Consider the following 24,722-nt stretch of genomic DNA (forward strand, 5'->3'; position numbering starts at 1 on the left):
GGCTCGGTCTCAATCGCACCTCCTCAAAATTCAAATTTGTATTATTTCAACATGAAGATCTGAGTGGTTCCAAGTAATAGAGTCTTTGTTTTGTTCTTATTTTACCGAATAAGTAATATTTCAATTGTCGTCTTCAGTTCTTGTGCAAAGCGGCAGTCATTTACATAAAATGTCTTTTTCCGTATGTAATTTGAATTGTAACTCCAAACCGAAAGAAATCAAGAAATAAAAGAAGAGTTTATATAATTCAGCCACAAAAATGTTAGCCTAAAGCTGTTTTGAAGGGTCTCACAAGTCAAGGCACATACAAAGAAATTTTAGGGGAGGGAGTCAAACAACAACAAAAAAGAACTCATTTTCAAATTGAACTAAAAAGTAGAGAATTGTTTTTTTCTCAAGAATATATTAATATAAGTGAACTAGAGTGGCACAAAAAACATTGGGTTTCATTTGGGTTTCAAAAATTGGGTTTCAAACATTGGGCTCCCCTAATTTTCATTTATATTTATAGATTCTGGAAAAAAATTTCCACTTTTAATTTTCCGATTTAAAAAAAACGTAGTGTCTCATCTAAGATCACAACCTAAGTTAACACAGCCTCAGGAAGTACTCATACCGTTGTGCTATACTGATAAATGTGGGAAGTAACTGAACATTCGGTAGTGGTTGAAGAATAGTTCACAAATTAAAAAAAATTATGCGACAAAGAAATAAATGGAAGATGTAAGAAAAAGATCAGTGAGTTTATAAAAACGAAATGGAAATGGTTTACTTCAAAAAAATAGGGGGGGGGGGATAGTAAAAAACCTATAATTTAATAAAGAAATTCCGAGAAGTTGGAAGAAATTTAAGTTCTCAGGGGGTTGGGGCCCCAACCCAACCTGCGTGGTCCCTATGAATCAGTGTTTCAGTAAACTGCGAGCTTACCCTATACATATAGAAGGCTGTTTATCTTCTTCATTAAAATGGGCACTAGTCTAGTTGTTTTTTTCTAAAGCCAAATATTTAGTAATTGTCGTTTTCTGAAGAAAACATGCTAAACACACAAGCAGTACCATTAAATCCTTTATTTTATACTATTTCAAATATCATGGCCGCTTTTCTGAAAATACAGATGGGGAAGGGGAGTATAGTGTCGAAATATTGGCCCCGATACTTGGAAAGTCTACCACACAATCTAAACTTCTGGCTCAACTAACCTTCCTGAATGATTAGATATAGCTTGGTTATAACCAAAAAATGGCTCATTTTTACAGTTTCATGTATTTTGTCAATATCAGCTGTTAATAATCCCATATTAAAAGAGCAAGTTTTGTATATAACCTGATATTATGTCCAACCAATCAGAAAAGGGGGGGGGGGGAGGTTGTTACCTAAAGAATAATACATATATCATCTTATAGTCACATATTTAAAAAGAAATTATAAGGAAAATAACTTTTATTATTATTTACCGTTTTTACTATAAATTTTCCTACCTGAACCTTCAGCTAGCCCCTTCCTCATATCAGTTCAGTATGACTGTTGACTGAACAAGATTCAAGCTCAGGTGATGAAATTAAAAGTTGGTAAGGTGACTAACTGACTATTGTCCCTTGTCACTAAGCAAATGATAATCTTATGCTCATGATGTTTTATTAACTTACAATGCGAGTAAGCGAAGGGGGTATTTTCTCATCCTAATAACTGATTGATTGTGTGATAAGATTAAATGACCCTGATGTGAAAGAATGTCGGTGCTCATGTAAGTGTAATTAACATAGGAACAGCTGGTTTTTTTTACAGGGAGAAAAATGGGTTACTCAGAAAACGTGAAAATTACTTATCATTCAAAAGCGTAACATAATTGTAACATAAATTCAAAAATATAACAAAAATGTAACGTTTCTAGGACCGTAATATGAAACGTACCGTTTTATTTAAAACGTACCGAAAATGGTACGAAGGTAACCTCGGTGGCAACCCTGATCGCATGTATCGTATCAGAAATATCGGTATTGATATCCATTATCGTTTTTTTTCAGTCATTTTCTAGGCTCATTTTTTAAAGCAGGTCCCGGCAAGGTAAGAAAAAAATGCAAGATAAGAAAGAAAAAGTGAAAAAAAATTCCCATCTAACACTGACTCAGGAATGTTAACTATTATTTCGGTTCGTCTTAAAAGTAAAAGTTAATTGAGGAAGGAAATTTATGGTGATTTAAACAAAAACCTCAAACCCCTGAAAATGGCGTCAGATCAAAATGAAAAGTGTATCATTGAAATCAACATGGTCGAAAACTCTGTACAGGGAGGTTACAGTCCCCCTCCATGAAACACAAAGAAAATCCCTTTTTTGCATCTGTAGCACTGATCTGTCTCCCGTTTTTTTTTTTTGTTGTTGTTTTTTTTTCTTGCGTTTTTGTTCAACAAGCCTAGCGGGCTTCCAGAACATCATAGAGAGATGCTTAATGGCTCATTAAAAAGCTATTTCTCGTATCTATGTGATTTTTATGAATTCCGCTATCTGCAAGTGCCATATGGCACTAAAAATGCACTTTTGTCCTACTTCTCAAGGGGTGGCACTAGCAGGCTACCAGAGCATCGTTGACAGATCTTTTATATCTCATATAAAAGATATTGCAAATATCTACGTCTTTCATATAAATTCCACCTTCATCAAGTTCAAAATGGCATTAAAAACAGCACTTTTGATGTCGTGTCTCAAGTGGAAAGATTGGGGCTATTGGGCTAGCAGAACTTATAAAAGTGATGTTTAATGACTCATTTGAAAGCTATTGCTCTTATATACGTGCTTTTTTTAATCAATTTTACATTCGTAAGTGCGATATAGCACTGAAAACCAAACTTATAGTGCCACTTTTTAAGTGAAAAAGCTCTTAAGTACAAAACCGGTATCATTGTAATAGTTATGTTCCAGAACCCTTAATTGGTTCACAAGAACCCCTCCCCTACACTCTCCTCCCAGCCCCCTTAGTAAGTTTCATAAATTGTCTGCTCACCAGTAAGCTACTGAAACATTAGCAGGCTACCACACCGTCGTAGATAGATGTTGAATGGCTCAATTATAAGCTATTGCTTATATTTACGAGGCTTTTAAAAATTCTATCATCTATTGGATTTCACAGATTTTAATGTTAATTAGCTTCTGAGGACATTTTGCAATTCTACTCTTTGTCATGGTTGAAGCATTAGCTGCAACCTAGTAAAGAGTGAACCACAGTGCATAGTAATTAAAAGTTAAAAAATATTAAAACGGTCGTTTTTTCTTCTTTAGCACTAGAACTTTTAATATCCGTTTAAATGAGACCTCTTGCGATATTCTAGGACCACTGGGTCGATACGATCACCCCTAGTAAAAGAAAAAAAATGGCAAATAAATACGCAACCGTGATCTTTCTTCTGGCAAAAAATACCAAATTCCACATTTTTGCAGATAGAAGCTTAAAACTCTATAATAAGGTTCTCTGATACGCTGAAAATGATGGTGTTATTTTCATTAAGATTCTATGACTTTTGAAGTGTGTTTCCCCCTTTTTTCAAAAAAAGGGAAAATTTTCCTAGGCTCGTAACTTTTGATGAGTAATGTTAAACTTGATGATACTTATATATTTAAAATCAGCATAAAAAACTAATCCTTTTGATATATCTATTGGTATTAAAATTTCGTTTTTTAAAGTTTTGGATATTATTGAGATGTATCGCTCTTACTATACAGTTCGTTACCACAAGCGGTTTGATTCTAGGCCTAGTGGGTTACTAAAACATCATAGAGAGATGCTTAAGAGCTCATTCAAAAGCTTTTTTTTCTCATATGTACGTGGTTTATATAAATTTCGCCGTGTGCAAGTGCCATATGGCACGAAAAAGGCACTTTTTATGTCGTTTCTCAAGGGGTGGGGCTAGTGGGCTGCCAAAACATCTTAGATATATTTTTGATAGCTCATATAAAAAATATTGCTCATATTTACGTTCTTCCTATAAATTAAACCATCTGAAAGTTTCAAATTGCACTAAAAACGGCACTTTTGGTGCCATGTCTCAAGTGGAAAAGCTGGGGCTAGTGGGCTACCAGAAATTTTTAGAGTGACGTTTAATGGTTCATTTAAAAACTTTCCCTCATGAAAACTACGTGCTTTTTATCAATTCTACCATTCGTAAGTGAGCTATAGCACTGAAAACAACACTTTTGGTGCCACTTCTTAAGTGGAAAATCTTGGAAGAATAAAACAGTATAATTGTAATAATTATGGTCATTAAACCCTTAAATGGAGGTTTGCAAGAACACCTCCCATAAATTTCTCTTCCCTGCCCCCTAAATAAGCTACGCAATTAAAGTCCTACAAACACCAATATATCAAATTACATTATTAGAGGCGTGGTTCAGTTAGTACAGCGCTGGACTTCAAATTAGATTATCATGTGTTCGATTCCAGCTTGGATTTTTTTTTTTTTAAATCATGATTTGTCCCTTCTTATGATTGCTTTTCAGATAATCGACTATTTTTGCAAATGTGATCCACTCATTTTTAAAATTATATCCCGGGAAGGCTTATTTTAAACCTATTACTCATTTCTACGTGGTTTTTACCAATTTTACTATCCAAAAGTGCCACATAGCACTAAAAATGGCACTTTTGGTACCACTTGTTAATTGGAAGAATTTGGAAGCATAAAACGGTATCATTGCAATAATTGTGGTCCAAAGCCCGTAATTGGAGGTTTATTATGCCCCTCAAATATAATTTCTCTCTAGACCCTGTTAGTAAATTTCGTAAATCTCCTCCTCATCTTAAAAGTAAAAGATTATGGCGAAAAAAAATTAACTAAAACTAACAACTTTTCAACTGAAAATCTACCAAAAATTAACCTTGAATGATCAACAGTTTTGAATTGAACCTTTAAACTTCACTCTGCGGTGAAGCCTGTGTGTTTGCTCTAACGGCGGTAATTGAGGGGAAAGGACGTTCTTGTCCCCTGAGTTTTTTGCTCCTGCCTAGGTTTTGAAAACATCTTTTTTTGGTCATTTCATTGGAAAAGATATTTTTCCATTAAAAAAAAATGGGGAAAACAACCGAAAGTGCACTTTATGGGAATGTGCTATCAAGTCAAAATTATAAAAAGAGATTAGGTATAAATATAGACTTTTAAATGACCTCTTAAACAGCTCTCTTTTGTTACGGTAGCCTTCTAGTTTCTCATAGTCGGTAGGTGATTTATAAAGTCCTGCCTTTATTATAGCTTTTTCAGGTGATGTCGGCTGAGTAAAAACAGCTTTTTTGCTCAATGAAAAACAAACATTCCTGAAAAACATGTATTGTTTTGTGAAGTATGGATGATGAACTTCATGCTATAGACTGAAATTCTTTCGTAGTTGTCAAGGTTGTTTGCAGTATTTTCTATAGGTGTCTTATCTCCCCTAGATTGGTGATAATTAGAAACTACATTAAAAATAAGTTTTTCATTTGAATCTAAGTAGTGTCATTAAAACTTAAAGTGAACATACTTTATTCCGTATAAATAAAAAAGATCATGGCAACGTTGTTTCTGCATTAAATTTTAATCCAAAACGAACAAAGAATAATTTAAAAAAATGAAGCTTTTCCGAGGGAAGTAAAGAGCGAAGTTGAAACTTAAGACGAAAAAAAAATTATTGCTTCACAGCGTATGTAACATATATCAATAAAACTAGAACAAATAAACCAACTGATTATGTTTCCCTATGCTTCGTTTTGCAAAACGAAGGCACAACGTACCTCTCCTGTGCTCAAGAGTTTCCAGCTTTGCTTTTTTTTAGAAGGAGTGAGTATGGTACCTTACCTTCTTTAAAATTATTCTCAGGGCTCTTTTGAATGGATTCAATTTTTTCTGATTCATCATAGGAGATGCCAGGATGCCAAACTCGACAAACATATTCAAGATGCGGGTGGAAAAAGGAAGTATAGATCCTTAAAGAATGGGGTGGGGGGACGTTAAATTTATTCAAGAGCCTAAGGAGACACAAGGACGCATTAGCTCTATGGACAATATCTTTAACGTGGATATCCCACTTTAAATTAGAGGAAATTGTAACACCAAGTGATTTAAAGGAAGACCCAGAAATATCGGGGGGGTAGGGTTGAGAAAAAGGGGTGAGGTTTTAAGGAAAGATATTGACATAATCATAGTTTTAGAGGGATTTACTCTCATGTCTAAGTCTACAGCGTCATCTGCAATATCATTGAGGATGTTCATAGGGTTGCTTACTAAGTTTCTGTAGCAGGTTTCAACAACCGTTAGGTCATCCACAAACTTCCATCTGTCGGGAAATTCCTTAGCGAGGCTATTTATCATAACAGAAAACAGGAGGGACCTAGGAGAGTACCTTTGGGTACTCCATTGTGGACAGGGAGGGGACTGGAATAGTGATTCTGATATTTGACTACTTGTGATCTATTTGATAAAAAGGAGGCAACCAATTTAACCAGGAAGGAATTAATATTAAAATCAGTTATAAGTTTATCAACTAAAATATTATGGTTCACAAGATCAAATGCTTTTTGAAGGTCAATGGATATTAAATTTAACCAGCAGTTAGGGTTTTCGAGAATTTTTCCAATTGAGTCAATAATAAAACAATGTAATGGGGAGTAGAAGTGGATTTGATATCCCCGAATTGTCTCATGTTAGTGAGAGGTAGTATTTTGTTCTTTAGCCAGTCTGCAAGGAATCCTTCATATAGTTTAGAGAACATAAGAGCAAGTGAAATAGGACGAACACCTTCAAAACCAGGTTTTTTTCCGTCTTTCTTTTTCAAGGGGGTTATGAAACCCTGTTTCCAAATTTACAGATATTGGCCAGACTCAGTAATCTCATTGAAAATAACAGAAATGGGCTTTGAAAGAAAGTCACTGAAATTACTAATAAGAGGAAAGGGCATATCTAAAGGGCAGACACTTATTTTTCGTACTTTACCAATTCTTCTTTCGATCTCAAACGGAGATATGGAGGCGAAAGCAAACTTGTTAAGATTAGTAGCAGTAACTTCTGAGAATTCAGGTACGTAGAAATCAAGCTGGTCTATACTCCTACCACCAGGGGCTTCCCGAGGCTCGTTTTATTCGGGGGGCAATCTTTGTAAATTTTACCGAATCATTACCAGGTTAATGCCGAATTTTCTGCAAACATCAAGAATTTTGCTAAATTTCGGCCGATTTTGCAAAATTTCTGCCGAAGGCGAAAATTTTACGAAACATCAAAAAAGTTGGGGGGCGCCCCCCCCCCCATTTTTTCTAATTGGCGCTTTTATGGGTTGATTAATGAATGGTTTGTGACTGGAGCATTTTTTAAATCTTTTTTCCGGGAAAGAAAGTAGATATTTATCGTTTAGCTTTTTTTGAAAGGTAGTAATTTGTTCATCAAGATCATGCAAATTATAAATTTCAAACTCCTCCTCAGTACTCTGCCACGTTTCAAAAGAAAGAAGGTCAGCATTTTGAAAGGGGTGGTCATAGCCATAAGTTACTGAGAATGAATGCTTAAAATTAAAAGAGGGGGACAGGAGGAGGGAAAAATGATAACTCCCACTCAATGGAGGCAAAGCTGAAGAGGGACTGTAAAAATTATTCAGATTAGTTAGAATGACATCAAGAGAGGTATCTCCCCTAGTTTTTGATATTTAAACTGTTTGCTTAACTTTTAGAGAGGAGCAAATTCAATCCTTAAGTTCATTGGTGTCACCAGCCAGAAAAAGTCCGGTCCAGAAAAAGCCAGAAAAGAGATAACAAAATCAGTGATGGTCTGCAATTGCTGGAGAAACTTGCGTGTTGCATCAATGTTTTGGTTTGGCGAGTAATAAAATACAGATATTGCAATGATATTATAGGGACGGGGAAGTACTTTAGGTCTAATACTTAGCTAAAGGATTTCATCATACTCAGATAAATTAGGGACAGGAATAATTTTAGAGAACAGGTTGCATTTAGTAAAAAACATGACACCACCTCCTTTTGTTCCATGTGGCTGATCCAAAGGACGGAGCTTAATAAATTCTGACAGATTTGACAAACGAAGAGACCTTTGGTCATGAGACTGCACTTATCTAACAAATATGACGTCAATTTGATTTAATTCTGATAGCACCTTGAGTTCAATAAGTTTGTTAAAATTAAGTATTTCGGCGTTGTTGATTGAAATTTTTGTAATTTTAACGCAACTGGGGAAACATGACTGTCATTGAGTTTCAGTAATTCTTGGGTTTGGTTTTCATTTTGGGCTGTGGGATGGTGTGGATAATTTTGGGGGCAGACTATTTATTACAGGATAATTTTTGAATGTAGGATCTCTCAAATCAGAGTAACATTGGTAGGGTACCCACGAGTAATAAAGTGCGAGGAATGACGAAGAGGTTTTTCTGGTCATATGGGAAGAAGTCTGATTGGGAGTATTCTTTATAGGGAGGGGGGGGGTATGGTAAGGCAAGATGAAGCTGGGAAAGGGAAGTAAGGTGGAGGGTGTCTAAGAGGGGAGGGATCAGGTTTATTTCTGCAAATGACGGAAGGAGGCCAGAACTAGTTATCAAATTCTTGGACGCACAGAAAGGATTTATGTCTGTGGGGTGTGGATTTTTGGGACAGATTTGAGTGAGGGGAGGTTTGGGGATAGTCCGAATTGGGTAACGTGACCTGAAGGTTTGGCTCGACCGGGTACGTGTACCTACCTGGGACGGAGCAGATTTTCGAGGGATGGATTCTTGGGGTATGTTGCTCTGCATTGGGTATGCAGGGGAATAAGACTGGAAGTTGACTGGAACATGACCCAGGGGAGGAGGAGATCGCGAATACTTTCAACGTTGCCCTAAGAAAGGTTGGATTTTAAACCTACCCTCTGACACTGGTGATACATGAGCAAAACAACACGATTTGTCAAAACAAGCTAAAGCAGGACAAAGGTCTACATGATCAAAACTGCACTTATTGGACACATAAAGACCTAAAATAAAATTACGACAAATATGTAAAAACGTGCACTGCTTGCGAAACTTACAAAGATCACGATTGAAATGGTTACATGTCACATTTTTTCCCCTGCTTATTCTTGCATTTCCCTTTTTACAAGTTTCTCAAAACAATTACTATACCATCATCATCATACGAATTAGCATTAGCTTTCTTAGTTCTTAAAATAACAGTGTCGCCATCGCCTTTTAATTTTGGCATACAATCGGAAGCCAGTAAGCTACTCGTGTATTCGGGAACTTGTTCCGTTGCCATAATAATTGAAGATAAGACGGTGGGATTATTCTGTTCGTGAATATTTGATTCAGGTTCAATATTTTTATCTTGACTCCGGTCAGTGGCATTGTTAATAACCTGGTTTGACTGTACTTGACCTCTCGAATGAATTTGGAAAAGCAAGATTAGCATTTACTAGTTTTTTTTTTACATTCACTTAAATTACTTCATTATTTTTTTTTTTTTTTTTGTCTTGCTAGCTTGAAGGGATGAGGAAATGTCGGAAAAACTGAAGATATCCAGTTGGGGAGGAATATGATTGTTTTGTATCAAAAATAGAGGGTCAGAAATAATGGACGAAATGTATCTTAATGTCTCTTCTAGTCTGTCTTTTGATTTCAAAAGCCACAACACAAACTCTGGTTTAAGACTTCCACGATTAGTAGAGCAGATTTCTGTCTGGCATGAAAAGTTTTTAACACAGGACTCTGGGTATGTAATATTTTCTCTTGCAGAACGTGAGTAGGGTTCGGTCTGGACAGAAACCTAACATAAGCAGGTCTTTAGTTTTCCATTGGTGGCGTCAAGAGTAGAGGATGGGTCGACGGTAAAAACGGCAGTGCCCTCCGTCTGACCAGCAACTTCAAGAGTGGGACGTCACTTCATGATGGAGATAGGGAAAAACTGGAATCAACTCCTGCGAGAGGGAGGGCAACGGCGATTAAAGTTCCTTTAGGATATTAAGCATCCTAGCTCTTGAATTTGGAGAACGGGGGTTCGAGGTGAAGGTAAAACAGGTGAGTTTAAAGAATTTACCGGTATGGTTGAAATTTTCTTAGAGGAGCAGTTAGTACAACACCAGCTCTCGCTTAAATTAGCTGTGTCAATTTTGGCACACTTTCCCGCTCCTGCATGGAACGAGCAATTGCACCCTCCACATTTTGCAGAGTTCGAAAAAACTCTCAGCCTACATTCGGAACAAATAAGTCTTTGTCTAACATCTTTTTTTTAAGAGGTTAACGGTCCGAAAGATAAACTTGGTTCACCGGGTAACAACCAAGATGCTCACAGGCTGGATGCTAGATGAAGACTGTGCTATACAGGGATTGTAAATATGAATCATTCGCATTAGCATGTGTACATAGTGGATTTGAAAAAAAAACAATACAAATTATGTCTCAGGAAATAGGCCTATTCTTTTGCACTAAGATCTTACAATTAAGATCTCACATCTTTCTGCAAAGATTTGACGTTCTTTTAACTCATCTTTGTTCTAAGATCTTAAAGCTCACTGATGTTAGCAAAAAGTGGGAAAGACGCCACTTTTCTACCGTATAGAACAATGATAAGAGAACTTTGATAATATACTCATCATTGTTTTTAGACCGCTGATCAGAGCAGAATGATGAAAGACTTTTGCAAAAGAACGCCATAAGATGTAAAATCTTAGTGCTAAGATTTCACTTTTAAGCGTTCTTTGTCAAAAGATTTAACTTAGCATATAGAAGAGTAAAAGAACGGCCTTAATAGAAAACAAAACTGGTCTTATGCAGAAGAGGTTTATTTGGTCCGTCTTAAGGGACGCATAAAGTGTCATTGTTTTCCTTTAATGAAGAAAATTATTCTTTATCCATTTTTAGGACCAGAGGTGGCTATCAAATTTTTTTTTGCTGTTCCCAACTAAAGTATCTCTGACGCTCCTTCCTTGGAGATTATTCCTGACTGTATAGTGTTAATTGCCACCAGATTTATTCCTTTGGTCGCTATTGTTAATTTTGTATTTCCGTACGGGTCCCTTTCTGTGGCTAACGGTTCAGATATCACTGACGTTTTGGAAAATCCACGGAAAGGACCAAAAAAAAATGTAAAGGAAGAAAATGCACGATGTCATCTCTTAGAAAATTCAAATATTTTACTTAATGTCCCTGTGGTTTGGCCCTTATGAAAAAGCCCAACTAATTTTCTTTCCCCCTTGAAAGACTGCAAATTCATTGCCATCGAGGAGAATCAACCAATTTTGTAGGTAGAAGGACCCCAACAATGGAGTCTATCGTTGGATAATTTATTCTTGAAATCCAGTGGCAATATCACATCTTTAAAAATTGACAATGATATCGAACTTACAAGCGGAAATTCTCACCCAATGCAATCATATATTCACAAAATCAGTTCAGTGATCTTAAGTGTAATCAACCTAATGTGTGCTTTAGATTTTTAGACAGTAGATGTATGTCTAGTAATTGTAAATATCTAAACGTTTGTAAGTTTCATGCTTTTAGCCGTTGTATAAATAATCTGCGTAAACACCCCCATGTTGATATCTGTAAACAATTTTCAAGTGGAAAATGCTTTGGCTGTGCAAAACCTCATATCAAATTGCCCATTAAGAGTCGTAGTAGGTTCCACAAAACTGGGCTACCCAGAGGCCACCTAAATTCTGCTAATCCTACTAAATATTTTTTAGACCATCGCTCACAAACAAAAAAGCCCACGAGTCATCCAGTCCTTTCCAATCGAGTACCTATCCAAAGGATATCCCCGCCTCCATATCCACTTCCATACCCCCTTCCTTCTTTTTCAAAGATAAACCCACGCACCCCTCCGGCTGCTTTCCAACATTTTCCTACCCTTCCATCTATACTTCCCCACCAACTGGCGTACCCACTCAACGTCGACTCTTCGTACCATTCCCCTGCAAAAATAACCTCATCTCTCTTGATTCCTCCAGCTCACCCCAAACTCAGCCGCTACTTAGTTACTGCTGTTTAGAGCCTCCGCTAGTACCTGCTTAATTAAATGCCATTACATTTGAAAAAGATGGATTTGATCCCCCTGTCCCTTGTTCTGACTACCCGAGCTTAGCCCCGTCAAGAATTCCACTAGAACCCCTGACCCCGTCTGTGATAAAAAAAAAAGTAAGGTGTAAAAACGGCACCTTCACAAGTCGCTTTCAATTCCCCACACTTTTGTTGACCAACGCTGAAAGCCTTGACTTTGAAAAATTTAATGAACTAGACACTCTTTCTAAAATATATAGATTAGATGTAATCGCTATTACTGAAGTTTAAGCTCAAATTTGCACATGTTAAAGATTAACAATTTTTCTCAATTTATTAAACTCAGACCAGAAAACCACCCTCTGGGTAAGAAAGGTGGCGGAATTCTGTTCTTTGTCCGTAATGACTCGTACCGAAGTGAAATATCAATTCCGTGTCTTGCTCCCTTTGATGAGATTATGTGGGTGTGTGTTCGACCTAAATCTTGGCACGTAATTTCAATTTAATTGTCCTGTGTTGTTTTTTAATCCCCTACTCAGAGATCCGCTGACAAAATGAATTTTATCAAAAAATTACATGCAAGTGCTGATTTTGTAATATCAAAATACCCAAATGCAGGAATTTTCCTGATGGGTGACGCAAACGATAGAAGACTTGATTCTACATGCAATGCTTTTAATTTAAAACAGGTCGTTAAGGTCCCAACTACAAAAAGCAATACTACTCTTGATTTAATTTGCACTAATCATTCGAAGTTTTACAAACCCGTCTCCACTCTGCCCCCTCTAGGGGGTAGTTACCACTTTAGCATTCTCCTATCTCCGCTGGCTAAAGTTAAACAGTGATTTTCTATAACTGAAACCGCTTATAGACCTCTTATTGACTCAGGACTTTTCAATTTTGGCTCATGGATTACTACAGAAAATTGGTCCACCGTGTATCAAACAAATGACGTTGACTGCATGGCTTTGTCCCTTCAAAATTTATTGAGGAGTAATTACAAATTCTACTTCCCTGAGAAAAAATTTAAAACGTGTTCTACAGATAAGCCTTATGTTTCTGAGTCTTTTAAGAAACTTATAAGAAAAAAATATAAATTTTTTCAAGGCAGGTCGTATTACTGAGGCTAATAGTCTAAGGAAGTTCCCAAAGAAAAAAGTAAGAAAAGCAGCTTCTAATTATTATAATAGTAAAGCCACAGATTTGTATTCTAACAAGCCCAAACAATGGTACAGAAAAATTAAAGAAATATGTGGAAAAAGTCCTTCCGAAGTTGATTTTCATCTCCCTGAACCCCCTAATAAGACTGCAAACGATTTGAACTTGTACCCTGCTTCCATCGTTCAAAGTCCCCCACCTTTTATTGGCTCAAGTCCAACTATTCCTCCCAATACTTCCTTCCCCTTTATTTTTCCCTCTGATGTTATAAATAAAATTCTAAAGCTTATAAAATCAAGTATTTGTCCCTTGGATATCCCAGTTGACTTAATTGAAGCCTTTTCAGACAAAATTGCCGAGTCTTTATCAAGTATTTTCAACCACATCACAAAATTTGGTGAATTCCCAAGTTGCTGGAAACAAGGTTTTATAACACCTGTCAAAAAAATGCACCAGTCTGACTTTCGCCAACATTCGCCCCATCACACTCACTTCGGTTTTTTTCCAAACCTTATGAAGGTTTCCTCTGTGACTGGCTTAGGGATAGAATTTGTCCGCGTATTAAGTTACAACCCGGCAGTTTGGTAACTTAAAGAAAACTTCCACCACCCATTACCTTGTGCACTTAATGCATACCATCGTAAGTAACCTTGATAAACCAAATGTTTGGCTGAACTTTGTCTTTGTTGATTTCCAAAAAGCTTTTGACCTGGTTGACTATACCGCCCTAATTCGTTCACTACTGGTTAACTGTAAACTTGATCCTCTGTTAGTAAATATTGTTGTATCCTTTCTTTCAAATAGATCTCAAGTTGTTAAATACGAAAATATTTTCTCTAACCCCCTCCCTATATATTGTGGAATTCCTCAAGGAACCTTATTGGGACCACTTTTATTTCTGGTCTTGATTAACGATATTGGTAAGGATTTCCCCCAAAGGTGGAAATACGTGGATGACTTTTTGATCCTTGAAGTATGTCACAGGAATATTAAAAGTGACCCCCTTGAATTTCTAACCCACATTTCGGATGAAGCTAAGAACCAAAATATGAAAGTAAATTCCACTAAATCAAATATAATGACGATAAATTTCTTGAAATCTATTCCTGCTTTCCTTGACCGTATCCCCCAGATATTTTTGTGTCTTCCTTTAAATTACTTGGGGTTACAATTTCCACTAATTTATAGTGGGATATTCACGTGAAAGATATTATCAATAGAGATAATGCGTCCATGTCTCTCCTTAAGGTCTTGAATAAATGTAACGTCCCCCCATCCCATTCTTTAAGGATCTATACTTCCTGTGTCCGCCCGCATCTTGAATATGCTTGTCCAGTTTGGCATCCCGGCATCTCCCGTGATGAATCAGAAAAAATTGAATCTATTCAAAAAAGAGCACTAAGAATAATTTTTAAAGAAACTTTAGTACCATATTCACTCCTTCTAACAAAAGGCCAAGCTGGAAACTCTTGAGCATAGGAGAGGAGCGCTGTGCCTCCTTTTTGCAAAAAATGCAATAATAAACCCTCGCACGGAAAACATTTTCCCCAAAAGACACTCTCCATCCAAACATCGCTTACCACGTACTGTTTCTGAACCCGTCCCTATTTTGTCCCCCACCCGTTGCTTAACCTCCAGGTATGAAAAAATCTTTGTCCCCTTCATTACTAATCAAATAAACCACTAGTTTTTTTTTGTTTTTTTTCTTGGTACTGGTGATACCCATGATTGCGTCCGTTTGGTTCTTCCGTTCCCTCCCCCTTGTTTATATACTCTCTTTGAAACCTTTTTAACAATATCTTTATCTCATTTTTTGGGGGCTTTGTTTTAGTTTTTAACTTTTTAACTTTCTTACATTTGACACTTTTTTTCTTTTTTTTAGACTAATGAAGTGCTTTGCCTTTCTGATTTTGTTGTTTTTGGCATTGTTTAGCCAGTTTTTTTAATTGTTGTGCTACTTTTATGTTTTTTTTATTATATGACCCCGAAATGCGAATTCGACCCTTAGGAGTCATTTTTTGAAATAAATATCTTATGGAACCAAGTGCTTTCTAACGAAGAAGAACTATGGACAAATCCGAAATCCTTGGCTATCATCCATTTAAATCCTTCAAGGTGCTCTAGACAGATGGCAGCTTAGAATAATTTCAAGTAATTGAATATTTTGTCAGTTTCATTAAAAATCCTTTCACAACAGCACCATCAAAGTGCCGCAACATCTACTCACGTGTTAAAAGGTTAGTTATTGAAGCAATTATGGACCACTATGGCTCTATGACATTAATTACGTCTACAGTACGGAATTTCTGACTGATTTTTGCCTAGAATAGACAGTTCAGCAAATAAATATTAATCTATTTGCAAATTGCAATTCAGTCAAGCCTAACATAATTTAGTAGGCTAGGCCTAGCCTAATTAAGGCTTATTTAACTCTGCATTTGCTAAATACACCAAAATGGACAAAATTAAGGGTCAATATCTACAAAATCGTTATTGAGTTAGGACAAAAGTGAATACACCATTCGATGCCTTTTTTATGCTGATTACGAATATTAGGCTATAAGCATTTCTATTGGAAATGAGCTTCAGCCCCCCCCCCTATATAGGCCAATTAAGGGTTAGGGTAGATATAGCATATATAGGGGGGGGGGGCTGAAAATAATTTCCTATAGAAATGGTTATTATAGGCTATTTGTAATCAGCATAAAAAAAGGCATCAAATGGTGTATTCATTTTATTCCTAACTCAATAATATGATTTCATAGATATTGACCAAATTAAGTGCTTTTGAAGATAGGCTATTAGAAAGAAGCTTGGCTAAGTGAAAGAAACTGCAAATCCTTACTGATTTCCTTATGTTTTTGAGGTACCTACATCCACTCCTCCATTTAGAGGGTCCTGATATTTGTCTAAATGACAGGTTTATACTAATTGAAATTTGAGAAAAAAACATTTTACCTTAATTTTCAGTTATCAGTTTCTTTCTCTCTGGCTTTAGCCTAGTTCTGAAAATGTAATTCATGTTCTTTGAGTAGAATTTTAAGCCTTAGCCTATCAATGTTTTTTTTCTAAATTTAGGAAATGTATTTGCATATCTTTAATACCTTAGCCTCAGGCTCAGTGGGTTTGAACACAGGTTGTTCTTGTCTAGTGCATCAAGCATTTTCTCAAAGCAGGTTCTCAAGGAAAACAGGGTTGAAACTTCACAGCTGAAAACACTTGATGCTGAGGAATAGAATTTCCCTCTCAATTACTCAGACTATCTTTCTTGGCTTTTTCTACAATTAGCCACATTCTTGATGCCTACTGTAAAGTACTTGGTTTTCAATTCAAAATCAACTGTTTGGTATCCCAATGAGCAAACTTCACAGGCTGTGAATTCAAGATGGTTAGCCATTTTTGAATTTATTGCCAATGAAGGTAGAACTTGGGTTTGAGCCTGGTAGGCCTATTTCTGTGGGTTCCAGATTCAAGGAACCCAGGTTCAAACACATGTGCAAATATAGGCCTATATGTTGAATTGGTAATATAAGGGTGGGGGTAAAATTCATTAAAAAAAAAAATTATTATTATATTTGGAAAGAGCATAAAAAAGGCATCCAGTGGTATGTTTACTTTATTCATAACTCAATAGGCTCATATGAATAACAATAAATTTACCTAAGTACCTAGCCTACCTCCACTTCTTTCTCTAGAGGGCTTTTGATGACCTTTAAGAATACATGTGTTATAAAAGTGGGTCAATATATATGAAATCATATTATTGAGTTAGGACTAAAGTGAATTTACCATTTGATGCCTTTTTTTATGCTGATTACAAATATAAGAAGCATTTCTATTGGAAATGAATTTCAGCCCCCCCCCCCTATATATGCCAATTCAGGGTTAGGTTAGGTTAGGTATAGCCTATATAGGGGGGCGATTCATTTCTATTGGAAATGAATCGGAAATTCATTTCCGATAGAAATGCTTATTATATTTGTAATCAGCATAAAAAAAGGCATCAAATGGTGTATTCACTTTAGTCCTAATTCAATAATATGATTTTGTATATATTGACCTAAAAGTGAAACCTTGAAAATAGGTCTTCAGCTTAAATGAAGTACAACAAAATTGTTTTCAGCTTTACAACTTTGCTCAATCCCAATTTTTTGCTGTAATTTTACAAGTAGAATTTTAGTATTTGAATCTTGGCTTAGTTTGTGTTTAGAAGATATTGACTTGTTGTTGTTCAGTTGACATTTAGGTGAATTAAATGCTTGTGTATGTGCAACCCTTATTTAAATCTTGGGGTTTAAATGAAGCCACATAACTTTTAAAATCACACAAATGAAAATTTGGCACAGACCAAGTCAACACTTAAAATGTTTGTGGATTGTATAAGGATGTTGTACAAAGTGTTCTTGCTCAAATCACTTATATTGGCCTCTATATGGCATCACTATCCTGCTGTGATTGCATAACACATCCAAAAAAAACATTTGAATATAGCTATAACACATACAAAAAAGTATAGCCTACATAAGTGAAATAAAATACTGTAAGTCATATTAAAATCCAATAAAATACAAAAATGTTGATCAACACATTTTTTTACTAACTATTCTCAGCAATATATTAATTGGACAGGAAATACAGAAAAATACATTCTCTAGAAAAAGGTTCAGTATATCCTACTACACTGTATCCTAGTATGCTATATCAGTATATCCAACTGATGATATTTGTTAGATACATACAAAAGAATTGAGTCTTTCCCATCTCTATACAATGTTTCATCAGCCTGCTACAGCTGGAAAAATGGGGGGGGGGAATTGCTATCCATGCAGAGATATGATTGTCTGTTTTTCAACATGTGGGGATAGTAAACCTCTAGTCAATGGGCTTGGGTTTTTTCTCAGCAGGTCTAGTGTGCAAGGAGTAAACCTACAAAGTTTTGTCCAAACCCATTATTATTTGTCAATTGCCAGATTGTAAGTTACATATTCAGCCAGGTCTTATGCAATTGAATATAACTAGTTTTATAGCTTTGGGTTTCGAGCAGGAATCCCTAGCATATTCTTCACACTGTGTGCTTTCAAGTGAAGAAGACCAGATCAGACATTTCACTAGTGAGTTTTCTCCTATCAGTTGTGGAAAAGTAATTTCAGTCTTGATGATTCTTTATGTGGTATTTCATCAGAAATTGATCTGTTAAGTGAGTTACACCTAAAAAGTGCAAGTGAGAAGCTAACAATGCATCATCAGCTACTCTACCAGATGATTTTCAATTTTGGTAAGCTACTAAAGCTGCTAGTTGATGACTTAAGTGATGCATGGTTTACTCCAGACAATCAGCTTGGTTTTAATGGTGATCATAGCTGCAAATATATCCACTCTATAGTTTTGAGTATTGTCATTGAAATAGAGAGAAATTATGATATCCTGATTCTGATGGCACATGATGTCTCATGTGCCTTTGACTGGTCAAAAGCACCCTCAACTGCTATATTCTGTGAGAAGTCAAGGTCTTGATGGCTCTGTTCAGAGGGAATTCAGAAATATGTATGCACAACTCAAGGTAATTGTAAAAGTAGAGAAGAGTGACATATCTCACAATTTTTTTTTAATACAAAAAGAAAATCTTGTCATATGGTTGACTAAAGAACTGGCTTATAGTTCAAATGAAAGTCCATTATCAGGAGAATAGAATGAGACTTTTTTAGATTTTTCACTCTTCAACTGATGAAAAAAAGAGGGCATCCATGCATGTACCAGTGCTACTAAATATCAAGGGTAATTCATAAAGGGACATTGATGGTAGATGACCCAAACTATTCATTTATTAGCCAAAAATAATAAGAATCACTTGCACTATTAAAGAATTGACTTCAAATAACTAATATCAAGCACACTTTCTCCATAAATTGACTACCAGTTGGTGAGGTAGATACAACAGAAAGTCTCTTGCTAAATTATATTCAGTTTTTACAGATCACTTGATTTTATTTCTGTCTGGAATTTTGGAATTTACCCTATTTTTTACCAAAAAGACATCAGTTCATTCATATTATTTCTAGTTTTCCTGCATTCTATTGTATCTGCCACCATGGTATAGAAATTGGAATCTCATATCTGTTTATGGTCTTCTGGATATTGGGTCAAAGCTTATGGAACTTGCCAGCAAACTACCCCAGCCTACATATAAGTATCTGCCAGCCCACAGTGGCCTTACTTGTTTGCTGTAGTTTTTGTTCTTTTTTTGTTGTTTGAAGTGTTTTTTTTTTTTCTGTTCCACTTTAATTTTTGTTGTGGATTAAAAATATATTATTATAGGGAATGGTTCTGTTGTCACTTATTTTTTTTGTAATTCTTTTTTTTTCCTGCAATAGTAATTTAAATTTGTTATATTCATGAACAGATAATATTCAATCATTTCAAATATGAAGTTCTAAATTATTAAATGCTGCTCTATTAAGTCCTGGTCTGCTGTATTAAGTCTTGGGTCTGTCTGTCATAAATAGTTTTTTTTTTTGTGTTTTGTATCTTGAATGTTTTCTTTTTTTGGTTGTTGTCTCTTTTTTTTTGTACTCTGCTCTTATGAAGTTTTTAAGTTTTATGTACTCGTGTATGTAGTGTATTATCTACTTTTTTTTTGTTATACTCCACAATTACATTTTGATATATGATGTGGGTTAAAATTAAATTATTATTATCTGAAGATACCCTGGAAGCAGTACTGGGGACAAGAACAGGGGGTGATAATTTTTTCAGTATATCTTCTCTGGGGTAAAAGATAGATTTCTCTCAGTATGACCACTTTCATTTTTGAAGTCTGGCCATACACATTACAGATACTTAGGCACTGTTCTGTTTTTCCACAGTACAACCAGAGAAAAAATCTCCCTTATACTACCTTTTCAACACTGTTGATGTAGCCAAAGACTTCTTAAGTCACATCCTCCTCATCAGAAGAACCAGCTTTCAAGGAATTGCCACTTTTGTTGTCCAGAACTATTTTCTTTTCACTATCTGGCTCTATGAAGAGTTTCTTTTCTTGTGTAGGTGTTTTCCCTTCAGTAACTATCTCATAAACTACTTTGCTCATCTTTGCTTTTCTTCTTTATCAAGCTGCAGTTTGATGGATGCATCAGTCAGTGCTTTTGAAGTTGATTTCTTACATCCATGACAACATTGGTTAATTACCTTAATTACACTTGTCAGCAAGTTAAGGTGGCTATAACATGTGGCTTTGCTTTGGGAATGGTCTTACTTGTTCAGGAGTAGGTTGTTATTGATTTGAAATAAGTATGGATGAGCTCAAAGCTTATTCATTGTTTACCCCAGCCTCAGGATCTTCAGGCTGATATAGAATGTTGTTTGCAGAACTAAAAGGAGCAGGTCCATCACTTGTGGTCAAAGGAAGCTTTACCAGGACTGACTTCAGGTTTGGGAAGAATCATCCAAAGTTGACCCTGTTAAAGCTCATAGCTTGACCAAAGCTTGTTGGTCCAGGCTTGCATAGCAACATCTGTGGATTTTGAGCTCAAAAGCCAGCAAGCCACTTTATCCCTGCCTCTTTGGCATTTCTCCAGTTCTGAGAGATTGTCTTGTTATTTGTTACAGTAAAGTTGTAACTAAGGATTTAAATGTTTTTACTTGTCAAACTATAAAAGATCTTGCTTGCTTCTATGAGGTATTCACACACATGAGCTCACCATATTTAGTATAAATATGGAACCATTCACATTTAGTTATAAATCTCCATCAGTATGCCCTGAAAGTTTCAAATTAATACCTTTATCCATTAATAAGGTGTTATAAATACACCTTTATGACAAGCTTGGGTGGACATAGTGACTTTTAATTTAGTTCAACATTCCCAGTAACATAATCTGAAAGGTCTAGTGTATGCCCTTTTTTTCCTGGGATTATGTACATATTCCCTTTTGACAATCTGGATATGCATAGTACCTTTTGATTTAGTTTTACTCTCCCCCTCAAGCTTCACTGAAAATTAGAAACTTTACCCTCTACTGTTCCTGAGACATTGTATCTATGTTGTTTTGACAACCCAGATGCACTTGAAGAGAATTCATCTGTAGAAGAAAAATTACTCTTGATTTTGTAGATGGGTGTCATCTGATACATACTGGGACATGTTTCAGTGTGTGCCATTTTTTCCTGTCCCATTGTATACCAGATGACACCCATCTACAAAGTTGAGGTTAATTTTTTTTCTTCTCAATATTTTGCCACAAGATGGCTATAGAACATGACCAGATGGCTTTGTTTGATACCACAAGTACTAAATTCTACTGAACCAAAAAAGAATAGACACAGAAAATCTAAAGGCAAAATATCTTATTGCCCAAACTTTGAGAGTGGTTTGCTCAAAAACGAAAATTGTAACATACTAAAATAATTGCTCTGGATGGTTGATCATTAAACTAACTATGCTAGATGACCTCTACCAATTTTTAGTTAATGCTTGATGATAGAAAGATGGCTTGATCCACTTTGTACTGTGTCCTTGTATATACCACTCTCTCCTACCTACTTTGAATAGTTTTGTATCAAGGAAAGCTCTGATTTGAGTGTGGAATGATATCTGCCAAGTAGGTTAAATGTCCCCACCCCTTTATAACAACATTGTTTTAGAAGCTCATGAAAAAGTTACATATTTAGATGTCTGGACCTTTTTCTTCTATGCTGATGATATTTTAAACCTTAGATGAATGCTCTTATCAATTGAGAAACCAATTTTCTATGTTTAGTTGCAAATATTGAAAATTAGGTGTAGGTTGTATTTTTTCTATTTTTCGTATTTACTCCATTATAATACCCTCACATGTTTTTATGGGCAATAAAATTTTTTCATTCATTCACTCATAGGTGGCACTTGAAGTTGTTTCCAAAAAAGCCTTTTTCATGTGTACAATGAATATGGTAGGAGTTTTCACAATGAGATATAGCCTTTAAAAGTATACTACTGGAAAATGGCATGTGCATATGCTTAGTGAGCCTTGTTGATTAATTGTAAGCACAAAAAAGGCATTTGATTATTTTTGCCATTTACTAGAAACAAATACAGATTTTATCAGAAAGAATACAGACAAGAAAGTGTACAAATTTTATCAAAAAATTGGTATTTGGTAGGAATTGTGGAATCAGTAATGGAATTTGCCATACCTAAAGACAGGGGAGGGGGGTCCATTAGATAAGTCTGAACTGAAGGATCCCAAAGATGGTTCTTTCGTATGGACCAACCAAAGGCATTTTGGACCAAAAGTCCCTGGGTTTTTGCCCTAAATATGAACTACTCAAATATGCATTTTGAAATATGGTAATCACAAGTTGTTTTTTTTTTTCAGTGATTTTGCAGCAACATGATGGATACCTCTGCTCCCCCTGCTGACAAACTTATTCCTGATAATGCAGCTGAAATGACATCAAAAGATTATTATTTTGACAGCTATGCTCACTTTGGTATCCATGAGGAAATGCTCAAAGACGAAGTTAGAACCTTAACTTATAGGAATTCAATTTACCACAATAAGCACCTTTTCAAGGTATGTAACTCTTAAACTTGTTGTTTAGGTTTGTATTGTTTGGTTAAAAGATATTACAAAATGAAAGAATATTTAAACTTGGTCTAAGTCAACTATATTGTTACTAGTAGCAAAGTCTCTGGAAATAGGTATAAGAAAGAATTAAAAAAACAAATATTTAAACTTGAAATTCATGTCACATTTAATAATTGTTTTGTTAGAATTCTTACTATGGTTTGAAATTTGCTTTATATTTCATGGCTGTAGCTTTTCAGTTGTTCTTGATCACTCCAGCCTAAAATCTCCCCCCCCCCCAAAAAAAAAAAATCCCATTATCTTTCTTGACCTTTTCATGGTCCTGCCTGCCACAAAAGCAAACTATTGACAAAATCAAAATAGGATTCCATCTGGATTTGAACAGGAAATCTATTGCCTGTTAGGCAGATATAGGGAACAAATGATTTAAAGAACCCTATAAAGATACCTTATGTAAGATATTTTTGTATATATATTTTATCTGGAAAAAATATACTTACTGACCAACACACTTAGCCAATAATAATACAGTGTTTTTGGTAAAGGCTGAAACTGGGTGAAAGAAATTCTAAATAGTTCTGGAAACTGCTATAAAGCTATTGTAAATCCTTACTGATCTCATTTCTAAAGGTGCATTCACCTTGCCACAACCCTACTGATGGATAAACATACAGCCAACTTTATATATGCCTTTTATATTTTATAATTGTAAGCAGCAAGTGCAAATATTGACAGTTCAATGTAACAAACTGTAAGTAACAAGTGACAGGCCAAAAGTAACAAAAAGTTTAAAAAGAAGAATTGGGGGGAAACACCCCAAAAAAGGAAAGGGATTTTAATGAAAATTACACCATTAGATTCAACATTTCAGAGAACTAGTATAGAGTTTCAAACTTTTATCTAATAAAATATGGAATTTTTTTTTTTTTTTTCAGAAGGATCATAGATGCATGTTTACAGGCATGGACAAAGTTCCAAAGCTGGCAATAGCAGAATTTGACAAAATTCCAAAAGGTGCTGACGCTACACCAGCACAACTTTTGTTTTGACAGCTTTTGTTTGAGCAAGAAGTATTTTTATATATAAAAATAGTATTTTCAGACAAAATCTGCCAACAAATTTCAACAGGCCAGGAAAAGTACCAAGTAGCATTACTACTATGCTACTCCACTTTTTGTATGGTGGCATGACTGGCATGTTTATTTGGTGTTGTTTTTTTCTCTCTGGGATGATTCTATCAAACCAACAGGCCTAGAAGATCAGATGAGTGCTGATTTGACTGGAAATTAAAAGTTTCAGTCCCCTTTTTAAGTGTCCAGAAGGATTGTGCCACAGGAAAATGATGTTTTTTTCCATTTTGTGGTACTAATTCCCAAATTATGATTTTGTCCCAAAGAGTGCCAAGTTGCTATTGATGACAATTCTGAGATAGACAATTGAGTTAAAAGTATCAAAACACAATACTGAGCTTCCAAGTTAAAAATGCTGCACATTGGTGCGTTTTTTCTTGAAAAGTCATGTACTCCATACAACCTAAACGGTTAATATGGACATTTATCTTGATGCATAACTTAACTAAGTCATTTCACTTGATTTTTCATGAAGTTATGCTTAGTGATGTATAATTGTATATTAACTAATACAAAGGAGTGATAGTGGGTCATTATGTAGAGGGGGGTGGTGGCACATTTCAGTGCCCCAAATGTCTAACTGCCCATGAGCCTTCAGATAAATATGGGTAGTCGTGGGTTGTATGAATTTATCTCGCATCTCCCTTCATTTACACTAAGCCTAATAAGGGTGATGCCTCTCCTCATATTGAAGAAAAAGTGTTTCTGACATTTGTTTTAAATCTTCATTTAACTAAACTGATTTACTTCATGGCTCATAAAATTACATACAATGATGTGTAAGGAATGGGTTTTGGGGAAGGCATGAGGCAGACATAGATATATAATCCTTCTTGATTCCTGGGAATATTTTTGGTCTATCCCTTTATTATTAGTACTAAG

General features: G+C 35.5%; 1 protein-coding gene across 2 annotated transcripts in view; it reads left to right on the forward strand.

Moving 5' to 3' along the window:
* Positions 1–15,259: 15,259 nt before the first annotated feature.
* Art1 (arginine methyltransferase 1) overlaps positions 15,260–24,722 on the forward strand; it is a 43,774-nt gene continuing 34,311 nt past the window's right edge. Inside the window, exons 1-2 of one of the 2 annotated variants that reach the window (XM_089092162.1) lie at positions 15,260–15,381; positions 22,498–22,695. In XM_089092162.1, the coding sequence (XP_088948288.1) occupies positions 22,513–22,695 (183 nt within the window). In that variant the 5' untranslated portion in view covers positions 15,260–15,381; positions 22,498–22,512. Of the gene's footprint in view, positions 15,382–15,419; positions 15,440–22,497; positions 22,696–24,722 lie in introns of those variants that run through there. The other variant, XM_089092164.1, reaches the window with a different exon arrangement.

Source organism: Artemia sp. Qi Xiang Cuo, chromosome 7 (assembly GCF_049724085.1).
Source record: "Artemia sp. Qi Xiang Cuo chromosome 7, ASM4972408v1, whole genome shotgun sequence".
NCBI classification, from domain to species: Eukaryota; Metazoa; Arthropoda; class Branchiopoda; order Anostraca; family Artemiidae; genus Artemia; species Artemia sp. Qi Xiang Cuo.